Here is a 15,522-nt window from a genome sequence, read left to right as displayed (position 1 = left end):
CCTTATCCCTTTTATAAATTTCTTAGTTATCACCGCTTGTCACCTTCAAATAATGAACTTGTCTCTCCTATTTCTTAAATCCCTATTCTTAAGTCTTTGCATGAAGCTTTTTCTCATTCAGGGTGGCAACAAACTATAATTTATGATATGGAAGCTTTAGAATTTAACCATACATGGACACTTGTACCACCTTCTCTAGGAAAACTATTGTTGGATGTCGTTTAGTTTACACGATTAAAGTTGGTTCAGGAAGAAGCATTAATTGTTTGAAAGCTCGCTTGGTGGATAAAGTTTATACTTGAATTTTTGGTCTTGATTATAGTGACACCTTATCACCTTTGGCCAAAATGGATTTTGTTCATCCTTTTCTCTATATAGATGCCATACTTCATTGGCCGTTGTATCATTTAGACATAAAGAATTCATTTCTTCATGGAAATTCGGAGGAAGAAGTTTATTTAGAGCAACCATATGGTTTTGTTGCTAAGGGGGAGTCGTGGATATGTATAAAATCTTCACAAAGCCTTGTATGGTCTCAAATAATCTCCTCGAGCATGGTTCAGGAGATTTAGTAGTGTGGTTCAACAATATGAAATGATTCAAAATGAACCTGAACACTCTGTATTTTATAAATACTCCTATAACAAATGCATTTATATGGTTGTGTATGTCGATGATATAGTCATTACAAGTGAAGATTATGATGTAATTGCGGGACTTAAGCAACATCTACTCTATCACTTTCAAGTCAAAGATAAAAAGAATTATGGTATTTTATTGGAATTGAGGTGGCTCATTATAAGGCAAGAGTTGTTATTTCCCAAACACAAATATGTTTTGGATATCTTAGAAGAAACTGGTATACTAGATTGTAAGCCAATTGACACCCATATGGATTCAAATATCAAATTCCTAAGAGATCGTGGATGGTCTTTTTCAGATCCTGGAACATATAAGAGGTTAGTTGGTAAGCTAAGTTATTTGACCATGATAAGGCCAAATATCGCATATGTTGTTAGTATAGTGAGCCAATTTTTGAACTTTCCTTGTGATAGTCATTGATATGTTGTGGTTGAAATCTTGAGGTACATTAAAGGAGCTCCTGGAAAATGTATCATTTACAAAGGCAAAGGTAATTCATATATCGTTGCATATACAAACACTTATTGTGATGGATATCTCTCTAATAGGTGATTCATATATAGGTACTGTATTCTTATTGGTGGAAATTTAACTTCAAAGAAAAGTAAGAAGCAAAATGCCATAGTTAAATATAATGTTGAAGTTGAATATCAAGCTATGACACATGCTACCCAAGAGCTCATATGGCTCAATCATCTTCTCCAAGAGTTGAACTTTTGTAAAATAGGCATTATGAGTGTCATTTATGATAATCAAGCAACATTACATATTGCCTCTAAATCAATCTTTTATGAACGAACTAAGCATATTGAGGTTGTTTGTCATTTTATTTGTGAGAAGCTTGTGTCAGGTGAGATTATTACTTAATTTTTTGGTTCTAATGATCAATTAGTTGAATTGTTCATAAAACCCCTTTGGGGACCAAGGTTAGCTTACATATATGACAAGCTCGATGCCTACAATCTTTATGCTCTAGCTTGAAGGGGAGCGTTAGAATATGATATAATTTGATTGAGATATGATATAATTATTGTATAATTATTAGATTGATATTTATTTATTAGAATATATATGATATCACTGTGTATTGATTTATCCCACTTAAGTAAGAGATTCTCATTGTATTATTTTTAACATAAATAAGACTAACCTGAGAGCTAATTTCACTATGTAATTAAATATCAATGTATTATTCTCAAGTGTTTCAAAGTGACGAGAATCAAACCTAGCGATGCTAATATTGGTAAAAATCATCTTGCAATTTTTTTATCAAATATATGGTGTGCATATATGAAACTGGAAAAAAACAACATAAAATTCAAAGCGATAAGTAAATTAATAACTTAAGACAAATATGTATTTTTGAATGATTATGTTACATATATGTTTAGAACGTTATAAAAAATTATTTGAAAAAAAGTATTCAAAATTTAATTTCGAAGTAAATTAATAACTTAAGACAAATATGTATTTTTGAATGATTATGTTACATATATGTTTAGAACGTTATAAAAAATTATTTGAAAAAAAGTATTCAAAATTTAATTTCGAAATCGATATTTTTATTATTTTTATCATTATCTTTTAGAATTTAAAAAATTCATATTTAATTTTTCTCAATTTAAAAAATCTAAAATTTGATAAATTAATATTTTACAATATTTTAAACATGTATGCAAAAAGTTATTTAAAAATTTAAAAGTTAAAGAGTTATTAAACAATTTTTAAAAATTTTAAAAATAATAGAAATTAAAACTGTATGCATAAAAATTTTGTAGGGATCAAAATATATTATTTTTTTAATAGAGATTAAAAATAAAATTTAAAATATTTATACAGACCACAAACATATTTAACACTAAAATTAATAATAAAAATCTACAGTGTAATATGTGTCAAAATAGATTAATATTAATGTTGTATTAAATTTTAAAATAATTATTAAATAATTTTTAATTTATAAATACCACAATTAAAAATGAATGAGTACTAACTAGTAGATGTGATAAATATTCTAAGGGAAAAGCTAACATGTGCCTCAAGGGCACAAGTTAATGATATATTTATAGAAATTTTTTCTTAGAACTTATGCATTCAATGTATCGAAACTTTAAATATGACTTTATTGCATTTAATTATATTTAAATTTTTCTAATTATAATATGCTTAACATGTGCCCTTAGGACACACTAGTAACAAACCCGTGCGTTCGCACGGGTTCTGGTATGGGACGCGCATTTGTTTCAGATATATTTTTTTAATAAAAAAATGTCTGGTTACCTGTAAAAAAAATAATAATTGAATGTATAATTAATAAAAAAAAATATTTTGATCAGTAACTACATGTCCCGTTAATAATCAATATTTTGATCAATAATTTCATATTCCCGTGTACAAATATTAGTTTGATCAATAACTTCATGTCCCCGTGTACCTTAAAATATATTTTGATCAGTAACTTCATGTCCCGTCAATAATCAATATTTTGATCAGTAACTTCATGTCCCGTTAATAATTAATATTTTGATCAATAACTTCATGTTCATATGTACAAAAGGTTTAGACTCAGTGTTTTAAAAACCAGACCGGACTGGCCAGTCGGACCGGTCGAATCGGGAACCGGCCAGGTAACCAGTCTGGTTCAATAGTTGGATCGGGAATGTCTTTGAACCGGTGTGAACCGGTCCAAACCGGTGTAAATCGCTAAAACCGGGAAAACCGGCGGTTTTTGTGAACCGGCGGTTTAAATGCATTTCTTTATTTTTTTATTTTTTTATTTTAAAAAATTAAAACAATGTCTTTTACTATTTTAATGAAAAATTAAAATAAAAAATAAAAAAATAAAATAAAAAAATTGTTTCAGATGCGGTTGATTTTGTTACCGATAATTTTGATATTGAAGGAGATCCCAACATTGAAACAATTTTTTTTATTGAAATTAAATTTAATAGACAATGGAATTATTTTGTTATAAATTATTCAATTAGATTATATTGCGATTAACCTTTCGTTTGCAATTATATTTTATAATTATGTTCTATTTGATTGTGTGTGATACCTATGTGTAAAATTTGAATTTAAACTATAAACTTGTGAATTTATTTACAGTATGATATTTTCAAAAAATTTAAGTGCTAGTTATATTTTGTAGAGACTAAATCATCCGGTTCGATAGATTTTATACCTATATAATTTTGTTAAAACGATCGGTCTATTCAACCGAGTTATCTGATTTAACCCGGTTTAGTCATGCGGTTCGACCAATGACTCGGTGGTTCGACCAATAAACCAGTGACCCAGTACCCTCACCGATTTGATGTCCGGTCCGGTTTTTAAAACACTGGGTTTAGTAAAACATAATCTTATTTTTGCATCATATTTTATACACTAAAACTAACTTAAAAAATATTATTAATTACATTTTAGAAGCATAAATTTTCTTGTATATTATTTTCTTTTTAAAATTCAAAACTGTAAAAAACTTTTTAGAACCATAAATTGGACTACAAGGAGAGAAACAACATTGAGTACAAGTTGGAGACCTTTTCTGCAGTTTATAGGAAATTGTCTGGCAAAGATGTTCTGTTTGAATATCCAATTATCAAATAATAATAATCAATTTTGTTTAATATTTATTTTTAATTAATAATAAAATTAATAAGAATTCTAATTGAGATATTATTAATCTTAAAAAAAACTTTATTAAATTTAATTCTATACAATTAATATAAAGATAATATTATTTTTTTAAACACTATTTTTCAGTTCTTTTATAAACTCTAATACAATAATAACAATTAGTAAAAACTGTTATTATCAAAACAAAATTTAGTAGTCCCCATACTCTCATCCATCAAATAAAAAGATAAATAGACATATCAATAGTTTCATATTTTTAATACTATTCATACTTTAATCTTATTTAATATCAATTTATTGAAAAGAACATAGTATTAATGATGCTTATACGTAATTGGATGCTATCAGATATTTTTCTTGACAGTTGAATATAATAATTAAAACAATGAACAATTTCAAATGAAAACCCAAAAATACATGATAAAATAATCCCATCTACATCATTTATTTAAAAAAAACAAAACAAAAATGTATATTATGTATAAACAATTGCAAGAGAGGTTTTGCTCAATGACGTAGCCTTATATTCCTATATTTCTATACATTAAAATTGTATCCACCACACTGCAGAAGAGGCAATCTGTGATATCTGTTTCTATCTCTTTTGGTAGTTTATTTTCCGTATACAGTAGGCAAAGAGGGATGCATAGATAATTGGGTAAGCAATGAGTGCCACAGCCACAATACTTAATATGTCATTTCTGAATCCATAGTAATTCTTTAGAAAAGAACCAACTTATTTTTTGTCCCCAAATATAAGAATTTCCTTGTCCATTTCTCCATACTGTGAAGTTAACAGGCCATTCAAGGACCAAGCTGTAGGGCAGATCTAGTAGCACCAAACCCACCATTTAGGAATTTTATGCACATTACGAAATTCAAACCTAGGTTAGTCAAACTTGATTTTTAACAATATTAACAAAATCTTCACCATATTAGAACTGAACACAAATATTATTTAGGATGCAGCTATGATTCTGTTCTATCCAAACAAAATCAAGCCACAACTTCAGGTCTTAAATATTAAGCTATAAAGACTAAATTATGAAAAGAAATTATGGACATCAAGGAGAGGCTTACAGGTCCTGGCATGAGGAATTCATAAAAGAGATTGAATACGGTGTAGACTGCAGTTGACAGTACTGAAGTTAAATCCAGATTTAAGCTTAATTACATTACCAGCATTCCAAGATACACAAAGTATAGAAATATGCAAAATGTGGTGTAGAAATACCAAAACAACTTCTAAACTGACCAATGGATTAAAAAAAGAAATTGATTATAACATTACTGGTTTTACTATAAAATAAATTCCACTTTAATTTGCTTTTAGCAGCATCATACCTGTGCAAATGAATAAGCCATGGAAGAATACATTCCTGCAAAATAAGCGGACCTGATTCATAGTCATCACTTCTTTTCCTTTCCATTCAAAGAGCACAAATCAACTCTCTCAAACCAAAACAAAAATGACATATTTTACCTCCTTAAACATTACAAAGACAAAAACCTGAAAACAAAAGTGCAAAAAAGATTATGTCATTATCATTTTACTAAAACTGTTGTAAAGAAAAGAGAGTAGATATGCACATACAAAGTTGTAGAATTTGCTTAGTTCATCTAAAGCTGGTTAACATGAACACCAAGTAAAACATACACCATTACCCCCCGTCCCCCAAAGTATAGTGAAACTGAATCCTGCAAATTAATAATGTTGTTAAATTGCGGATATAGTTGTGCTAAGTGTTGTAGAATTTAGTACAAATGTTGTCAAATAGCGGCGCACTCGTGTAGCGGAATTTGAAAAGACGACTAAGTTAATTGATATCTCTGTAGCACCAACACCATTAAAAAGAGTGTGTTTGTGACGGTATCTGTGTGTATGAAACACAAATCGACACTTGTGATTACCTTTAGTTTATTAATTTATCATATTATTAAATGTGTGGACGTGTCGGTGTCGTATTTCTGGTGTTTGTGCTAATAGATAGATATATCTCAAAAACCAAAGTAAAAACATGTTTCTTTCTTCTTCATTAAGCTATAAAAAATCAAGAGAAGGCAATGATCATGCAACCAAAGATATACTATCTATAAAATTTCACTTTTTCCATTCAATGCACAACAACAGCTACTTCTAAACTTCACAAAAGAGCTAAAAGAACAAAATTGGATGTGTTTGTTTGCTGCAAATAAAGAGAAACAATGTTTGGTTTATTACATAGTAACTTGAATGGTCTAGATGAATTAAGCCAAACTACTACATGTTTCTAATAGAAATTTCACTACCTCAGTGTGCCCTTGTGTTGCAGCTGTATGTAAGGGTGTTGTGTTGGATGGATCACAGTCATTGCCAGTTCAAAATGAGCCTCCATTAAGATCTTCACTATATCTACAGCGAAGTAAACAAAATTTGTTGTAAGCAAACACTTTGTGAGTCTTGATTATTTGTAGTAGAATATTATGCCATCGATATAAATGTATTGTATAGATAGAGAACGACACCTTCAACAGACCTCAAAACCAAAAAGAAAAAAAATCTATTCATCAGTTCAAGGACTAATCCAATTTATAAAACATTAATCATAACTCATTGTCATCAAATTTTCATTGAAGCAACTATGGGGCTCAGTTCCTAATAACATTCTGTCTAAAACATCCATTCCTAGACAAGCAACTTTATTAATACTATGATGATAGACTATGTTCAATTCAACACTCAGAAATCATGGTAATTGAATTACCTTCAGGGATCTTTTGAAATGGGATTGGCGCTGTTTCACCATATCAATTCTTTGTTGTCATCATAGTTGTTGTTCTACCAACTTCTTCATTCTATTCATTTTTGCTACATGTATAATTCAACTATTAATGCGACAAAATGTTAGCATAACTAATCACATAACTTCTGTAAGAAAGTAAAGGAAAGAATGCAATTACACATTTGATTCACTAACAATCTCGTTCATTCCAAAAATCAGTCTAAACATTCAAAGCATCTGCAACATCCATCCATACAAACAGTTTGGATAGGTTCGGGAATATTGATTCCTTTTAGTTCATAGATACCCGCACACAGATAAAGCATTTTTTCACACATATTTTCTTTAAAAAATAGTAATCTGATCCAAAACAATTATGACCAATTTCTTTGACTGAAATTCAGAAGAAAAAACTTGCAAAGGAAGCGTTTAAAAATTTTCCTGACTAAAATTGCAGCTGTAGGTCGTTTCTCAGGAACAAAGTCAAGGATAGAAACCAAAAAGTCACTCATGTCATCTTTCTCACTAAAATCATACTTCTCCGTGAGCACTTTAGTTAAAGGCCAGAATCGCAACTGACTAATATGTCTCAAATCACCATATCTATTGAAGAAATCCCGGGAATAGCGTCCCCTAGTGCGATCTGAAAATTGTTATCCACAGACTCAAGTTAACTGTGAACTAATGTTAGTTTCATAACATGTAAAGTAATACATTAATAGTTAAGCTGAAACTGAAAAATGGGAAGGATATATGTGAACCAACAACCTTGTACTCTGACCATATTGTCTGCTTTGCATTATCGCCATAGGTAAATCCATACATAATTTTTGGGAAGGTAATCAACCAAAATTCAGCAATACTTGAATCTTTCAATGCATGATATATCAACATGGAACATTATGCATCAAGTTACTGAGATGGCTGATTTTATCATCTATGACAGTAGAGGTAAGATAAAAGCTGTTATAGGTAAGTAACTCAGCATGACCATGAAGTTGTCCGTACTGCAATCAGATTGTAAGCAATTATTTGTAAAGCCCCATTATTCTCATAACGTTACTACAAGTGATTCCATACCTGCGATGCATTTGGATGAAAATATGCTTGAGTTGGCATTTGGGATACATGTGGATTATACACGATAGGCTGTTGTCCAGTAAAACTGGGTCCATCCTGAGGGTCATATGCAAAAAGAGAGTGTGTGTGAGCAGTACCAAGGCAGAAAGGGAATTATTTGGATCATAATAATAGGCCAAATTGTGCTATAATAATACCTGGACCAACTGCAACAACAACAACAACAGCACGACCAAACATTAGTACAAAAATAAACAAATTTCAAAACAATAACCTGCTTACGTCCTTGCTTGATGTTTCTAAAATACCGGTAAATTGCATTGTGTTTGATTGCATTACACGATTAAAGACCTCGGGACCCTAAATAAATAGAGAGATTGCATAAGCACTAAGTAGAAAGAAAAAGTATACGTTGAGGTTACAAAAGATAAATCACAATACCTTTTGTTTGCTATTTGTGTGTTCCTCTGTAATGAAGAAGGACTTCTTACATCCGAAAATAAAAAATCTCCAAGATCCTCTACCTGATTCACATTTTTTCACTGCAGTAAATCAACAACAACATCACTGTTACGGTTCAGTACCAAGGGATTACGATTCACACAAGATCAGAATGAAACATTAGTAAAGCCCAATACAGAATTTCCTCAGGTCTGTTAACAGTAACAGAAAACCCTAAATTTGTCCATATAAAAAGATTCAATGCACAGTTCCCAAATAGGAGACTACTGTTCACCATCCGTAAAACCCAGCCGCAGAATACATAGCAAAAACCCTAAAATCTCATCATCAGCATCCTCATCTATACAAATTTTTCAAAAACAATGAGAAGAAAGAAAAAGAACGCAGTTCATATTCAGTAAATCTGATACAACACTAACGTTCATGAAACCCTATTTCATCATCATCTTCTTCATTTTTTACACAAATCCTTCAGAAAATATTGAGAGAAGAAGAGAGATTATAGAACTCAAAATACGAAAAACAAACAAAGATCTCACCGATTTGCTGTGACTTTCAGCGTCACCAACATCATCATCATTTTTCACGATCGTAATCCTCAGCAACAACCATTAACTGTTCAGAATCAACATCACAATATAATCAGCAAACGTGTAGAAGGAGAAGAAATAAGAAGATTTAGGGTTACGGATTTGAGAAAAATATGAGAAATCAGAGAAAGAGATATTCAAAAGCAAGAGAGAGAAAAAGAGAGAGAAAATGAAATGGATTATGTGAAAGAGAGAGAGAAAGATAATAAAATTTAGTATATTAGAAAGCAAAGCAAGTAAGCTGTCCACGTGGAAGAACATGGAAGCAGGGGGGCAAATCGGTATTTTCCAGAGCAGTTAACTTTCTTATATTGTAGATGTTAGCATGACCCATATTCTAAAATCAATGAGAGACAAATGAGCAATGTCTGGGTCCCATCTCCGAACTAACTTCTTGAGTTTCTTTTGGTATATATAGGGGCCACGTCTAGGTGCTCAATGCCATTCGTGTGTCCTTGACATCATGAAATTGAGTGAATAACCATGTGTAAAATTTTGGCATGATGCTATATATAAATAAGAATCATTTTGTCAATAAATAATGATGTCGAGTTATAATGCCAATGTGTCCAATTTTATACAAATTTATTTATAGTTTATTAAAACATGGATTAGAATCATTAATTATTTAATAAAATTTTATTTATAATAATGATAAGAGGGTATAACTTTGTCTTATTTTTTTCTCACTAAAAGTCAGAATTATTATTACTAAGGTATCATCTCCAATATGGATTGGACTTGGGTAATGAACCTAACTAAATAATGGGCCAGTCCATTAATTTCTCTACTGGTGTTGACAAATATTATATGTCTAAATGAATTTCTTTTGTTGCTAACGAGATTATAAATTCTAGCACACTTATTCCTCTATTTTTCTTTGTTGTCAATCTTCTCATTCATCTTCACCACCTACTTATTAGAATCTAAGTCAAAGATGATCTCATTGAAGCATTACTCATCGGCAAGTTCACAATTCGTCTTAACACAATGGTTTCAGCTAGGAGCAGGTTGTCATCAGCCTCTGTGATTTCTATGCATGCCATTAAAATGTACATTCTTTATTGTGAAAATGATGCCAAATCCCCAAAATCCTAGTTTATCTAAACTCGCGTCCATGTTACATTTGATCCAACCATTTGATGGAGGTTGCCATATCTTTTTTCCACTCTCTTCGAGGTTATGATTTTTGTGCTTCTTTGTTTCCATTTTGTGTTGATTTTCGATCTCTGCCTTTTCATAACTAGGGATACTTTTGCTCCGATGAATAGGTTTGTAGTCGATAATGCTTTGCATGTTGCTTTGGTTGAGGTTAGGGTTGTTGATCTAGTTCTCGGGGTTGTGTTCCATGTCATCCTTGTGGGGTTTTTTCCCCTTGTTCAGAGTATTGATGTTCTTTTGATTGGTTTTGGAGGTGTGTTGTCCTTTATCTTCATCAATGGTGGTGTTTTGAGAATCATGGGAGTGATAATTCTTTATGTTACTTTGATTATTAATTTTAGTTTTGCCTTTGTTTTTACTTATTTTATTTTTTTCTTCAGGTTAGTTTGGATCCCTTCTTTGAGTTTCATTTTTCGTTTATGCTTACTCTCATATAATCATTGGACTTTTCTAATCAATTAGAACATATAACAAATCGAATAGAATTGCATAAACTTAAGGCCCAAGCTAGTTTGAATTCACCTTGATTCTGTGCAACAACTAGATATCCCAACTTTCCATTTTGACGACTTACAATTGTATATTTGCATAATCTAATTGATTAGCAACTTGGTCTTATCGATTAGCCAACAATAAAATGGGCTAAATGTAAATTCCTTTTTGAGCCAACCTCTTGCCTATAAATAGAGGTCTCATTTCTCGTTTCAAAGCATCCAGAATCATATTTTAACACTTTCATATCTCTCTAAAGTTTTACTTAACTTTATCTCACTAAATATTTTAGTCAAATGCCTTTGTGAGAAAATTTCTTTTGGGAGTGAGAATATATCTGTAATTCTAGAAAGGGTAAAATTATAAAATTCGCCAAGAGAATCTTTTGTATACACCTTGGTTGAATATTGTCTATTAAGAAATTTATATGGGTTATAAGCTCATCCTATAGAAGCTTATATTTCGGGATTGTTCTAGGCTTGGTTGAAGATTAACCAGTATTAAAATATTCATAGATTCTTGGTTAGTTTTATTAAACCTAAGATATGTTGAAGCTCAACTCGGTATTAAATGCTTCACAGGTTTGAGATCATCCCAACTAAAATATCACAGGTTTCTAGTTAGCCCGACTAAAACCAATGTATTGAGTTCATATTTTTTTTTGAACTTGAAGAATATCCGCTCCAAGGTCCATGTTCGTGGAAAAAAAGACCAATCGCTTTAATCCACCATTGGGAAGGAAGATTGTCTGCTTCATTCTCAATAATATATTGATGAAAAGATGCAAATGCCCACATCCATCATCTTGTATTATTTGGTTGAAGATCAACCAATATTTCCTTGTATAAGAGGATTCGTGAGTCTTTCCAACTAAATGCTCTCAACTATTATTGAAAACTCTCAAGATCAATTATTGAGGATATGAGTAGGTCTTTTTTATTTGACCGGGTCTCTGTAATTCTTGAAAATTGGGAATACTCTAGAAAAGATATATGGAGTTTCTCCAAGTATCAAACAAGAGAACATGAACACACTGGGAGAAGTAGATACATATATTAGTAAGAATGTTTTTCTAATTTTAGAAATATAGGAAGTTTTATTAGAAATTGCTTTACTAGAAAATATTTAAAAAATTAACAATTGAAAACTCAATCCAACTCTTAAATGAGTATATGAGAGTCTTCGTGAATTTCACAAAAAATCAAGAAAGAAGGAAATCACAAAGAAGATGAGAGGGCTAATTCAACTAATTTTTTTTTGGAGTCAAAGTATTATATTCTCATTATCCAAAAACAGTTCATACAAACCGATCGCGAGGATCCAGGTAATACAAAGTGTACTCAACTAAGCATATTGTGAAATATGTAAACTTAGTTTTCTATGTAAGCTACTACGCATCTTTACATTGTGTATAATCTCTTCATAGCTTCTACTAATTTGGTCTTTGTGATTAAAAATCTTGTCATTTCTATTTCGCCAAATGGAATAAACCGTCTCAGCGAAAGCAACTTTGAGTAATTGATTTTTTATTCCTTTCTTTCTGGATGTTGCCACTTCATCATTCCATTTCATGGGCCTTCTATCTATTCCCATCCACAGCAATACCTTCCTCCACACTAGCTTGGTTTCCTTGCACATAAAGAAAAGATGTTCCAAGCTTTCCTCAGCATCACAGAAGCAACAGTTTCGTTCAATAGTCATGCCAAATTTGTGCAGTCTGTCTCGTGTTGGGAGTCTCCCCCTTAGAGCCATCCATAAGGTGAAGATAGCTCGAGGTCGTGCATAATTCGTAAATAGTATTTTCCTCCAACAAACCTGAATCCTATCCCCACGCAGTTCCTTGTACATTGTCCCGGTGACATACTTTCCACTATGTATCGCCGTAGCCCAATGTTCCGTTTGGCTCATTGTGTCTCTTAAGTCCATGATTTTCTTCACCACCCATGAACATGTAGCTGCAACCTGCCAGGTATTCAAGTCTTGCCCTTTAATGTAGTACGTATCCAGCCACTTTATCCATAGTTTATCCGCTTTTGCTTGTATGTTCCACAAAAGTTTCCCCATTGTTGCCTTGTTCCACGTCGCAAGTGCTGTGATATTAAGTCCGCCAGCATTCTTTGGTTCACAAACTTGTTCCCACGCTATTGGAGCTTTTTTACTTATCACTTCTGTTCCACTCCATAGGAAGCTACGGCATATCGCTTCAATCTGTTTCATTACTCCTTGAGGTAGTGGAAATACTTGCATCCAATAGGCCGTTACAGCAAATAGCACGCTTTGTATAAGCTGCCACCTCCCTGCATAGCTCAATAGACGCGACGTCCAATGTTTGATCTTTGCCACTATTTTATCTACCAACGGCCGACACTGTGGAATGGTAAGTTTCTTACTTGAGAGTGGGACTCCCAAATATTTGAATGGAAGCTCCCCTTCTGAGAATCCAGTGCTGGCCAGAATAGCTTTCCTTTCTCGATGCTCTACTCCACCAAAATAAACTCTGCATTTCCCAGGATGAGCTTTCAAACCTGTTGCACAAGAAAATTTCTGAAATTTGTTCATTAGTGTTTCCACTGATTGCAAGTCACCTCTTGCAAAAAGCATCAAGTCATCAGCAAAGCTGATATGTGTAATGTCCAGCTTATCGCATCGTGGATGGAACTTAAAACCTGGGCTGGTTTTCAATCTCCCTAAACAACGGTGCAGGTACTCCATGATCAGCACAAAAATCAACGGGGAGATTGGGTCTCCTTAGCGAAGTCCTCGTTTTGCCTTAAGTAAACCGGTGACTTGGCCATTAATAGCATACCTGTACGACACAGAACAAATAAAAATCATGATCCAGTTAATAAATTTTCCAGGAAAATTCATTTCTCGCATAATGGATTCCACCGCAGACTAAAGATGAAGGAATCCAAACTAAAGAATCATAATCCTAATCTTGCTCCTATGATACAACTCTGATTCAATCCTTCGAAAGAACATACTCAATAGTTAAATGATCTTCGGAAAATTCAACATCATATGAAAGATCCTCTTGTTCAAAGATTGACAAAGAAGACAAAGAAGATTCTTCAACATTTGAACAAAGAATAGAAGGAGAGACATCAAACTCTGGGAGAAACATGAAATAATTGTATTATAACGAAATAGATAGAATATGCTCAAAGGAATCCAACGAGGGATATACATTTTTAAGATTAGAAATTGAAGGTCTCAAAGAATAGAATTTTCACTATGTAAATACACTCAGTGTAAGAAAACTGAACACTTGAAATCACCTTAGATCTTCTGTGACTAAAGCACTTGTGCCCAAGAAAATGATATGGGCACCAAAGGTGAAACCTTAAGTGTCTTACAGGTATGGTTTGCAGTTTGAAGCTTTAATGATTATTTAAGAAATATTTATAAAGCATTAGTATACTCTAGAAGTATATAAATATAAATGGACGTCTCTAATCCCGAAGACGAACAATGATGGAAAATGTCAACCGTTGTAATCAAAGCAAAATATTTGAGAATATCTCAAATTGATAATCTGAAATGATCAGTTGAATGATTAAGTTTTTAATGGACTTATCCATTTTGTGGATTTACTAACTCTCACATTCAACGATACATAAAGAAGGATATACTGTAAGGTATTATTCCCTTTTGGGAAATAATTGTCAAAGTTTCTTAACAAGGAGATAAAAATTATTTTGAGGTTGAAAATAATCAGGGAATCTAATTAAACCCTTAAAATAATTATTTTAGTTTTTACTCATCAAACTCAATTTTTTGTAACCCATATAGATGAGTTGTTTTAGTGTTTTTTAGCAAAAGGGTACTGAAAAGTAATAGTTATGGGTGCTGAAAAGTAAAAAAGATAACATAAACCCTAAACAATGCATAAAGAAAGCTAAGCCATAAAATCCTAATTTACTAGCACATTATGCTAACAGGTTAGAAAAGCTTGAAACACGTTTTTCTATATCTAGCTTGCCTTGCGTTTCAAGTAAATTAAATCTTAGCATTTATGAAGATTTCACTAAATCATGAAGAAATCACAAATATAAAAGATTAGAGCCACTAGCTAATCGATTAGGACAACCAAAAAATAAATTTTTTTATTTGATTTTCAATCACCATAATCTCACTTAATACTTGCTTGAAATACACGCTCTAATCCTCATAAGGCACATTTTAAATCTCATATTTTCTCTATTTATTTTCTTTTCTTGTTTGTGAAATTACTCTTTCAAAATCATCATGAATCCAAGAAGATTAAGCTTCACCTTCATCCATCTCACTAATGATATTACCACCAAATAACAAGAAATAAGATACTTTCAACACTTTGCCAACCAAAACCTTATGAGATCCCATACCCTAGCCCTAGCAGATTTCAAAGGATGCAAATTCTTTGAAACCTATGAAGAACTTAACCTTTCTTCTTTTCTCTGTATGACTTCAAAAAGAATTTATACATCCCTTGTAAATATGTTCTTCTCAAACCTTCATCTTATCGATGATATACTTCAAAGTGAAGTAAGAAGGCATATGATACATCTCTTGGTAGAAGGATTTGGAAAGATGATAAGTCTTCCTTATGATGGCAGAATCATTGATCTTGGACACAAAGCAAACAAATAAAACTACATCACTGTTGTATCACCCATCATGAAAGAACCCTCATCGCACATGCCTTATCCATT

At 31.9% G+C, this 15,522-nt stretch overlaps 2 protein-coding genes across 2 annotated transcripts; one reads left to right on the top strand and one right to left on the bottom strand.

Moving 5' to 3' along the window:
* The first annotated feature begins 657 nt into the window (after positions 1-657).
* On the top strand, positions 658-1,509 carry LOC131598263 (uncharacterized). The gene is made up of 2 exons (XM_058870879.1): positions 658-959; positions 1,206-1,509. Exons 1-2 carry the CDS (start codon positions 658-660, stop codon positions 1,507-1,509), a joined length of 606 nt encoding a protein of 201 aa, XP_058726862.1.
* Positions 1,510-12,172: 10,663 nt separating this feature from the next.
* LOC131598262 (uncharacterized) lies at positions 12,173-13,540 on the bottom strand. The gene has a single exon (XM_058870878.1). It carries the CDS (start codon positions 13,538-13,540, stop codon positions 12,173-12,175), a length of 1,368 nt encoding a protein of 455 aa, XP_058726861.1.
* Positions 13,541-15,522: the final 1,982 nt, after the last annotated feature.

This window comes from Vicia villosa, linkage group LG4, assembly GCF_029867415.1.
Source record: "Vicia villosa cultivar HV-30 ecotype Madison, WI linkage group LG4, Vvil1.0, whole genome shotgun sequence".
Lineage (NCBI taxonomy): Eukaryota > Viridiplantae > Streptophyta > Magnoliopsida > Fabales > Fabaceae > Vicia > Vicia villosa.
This window is presented reverse-complemented; position numbering and strand designations above follow the sequence as displayed.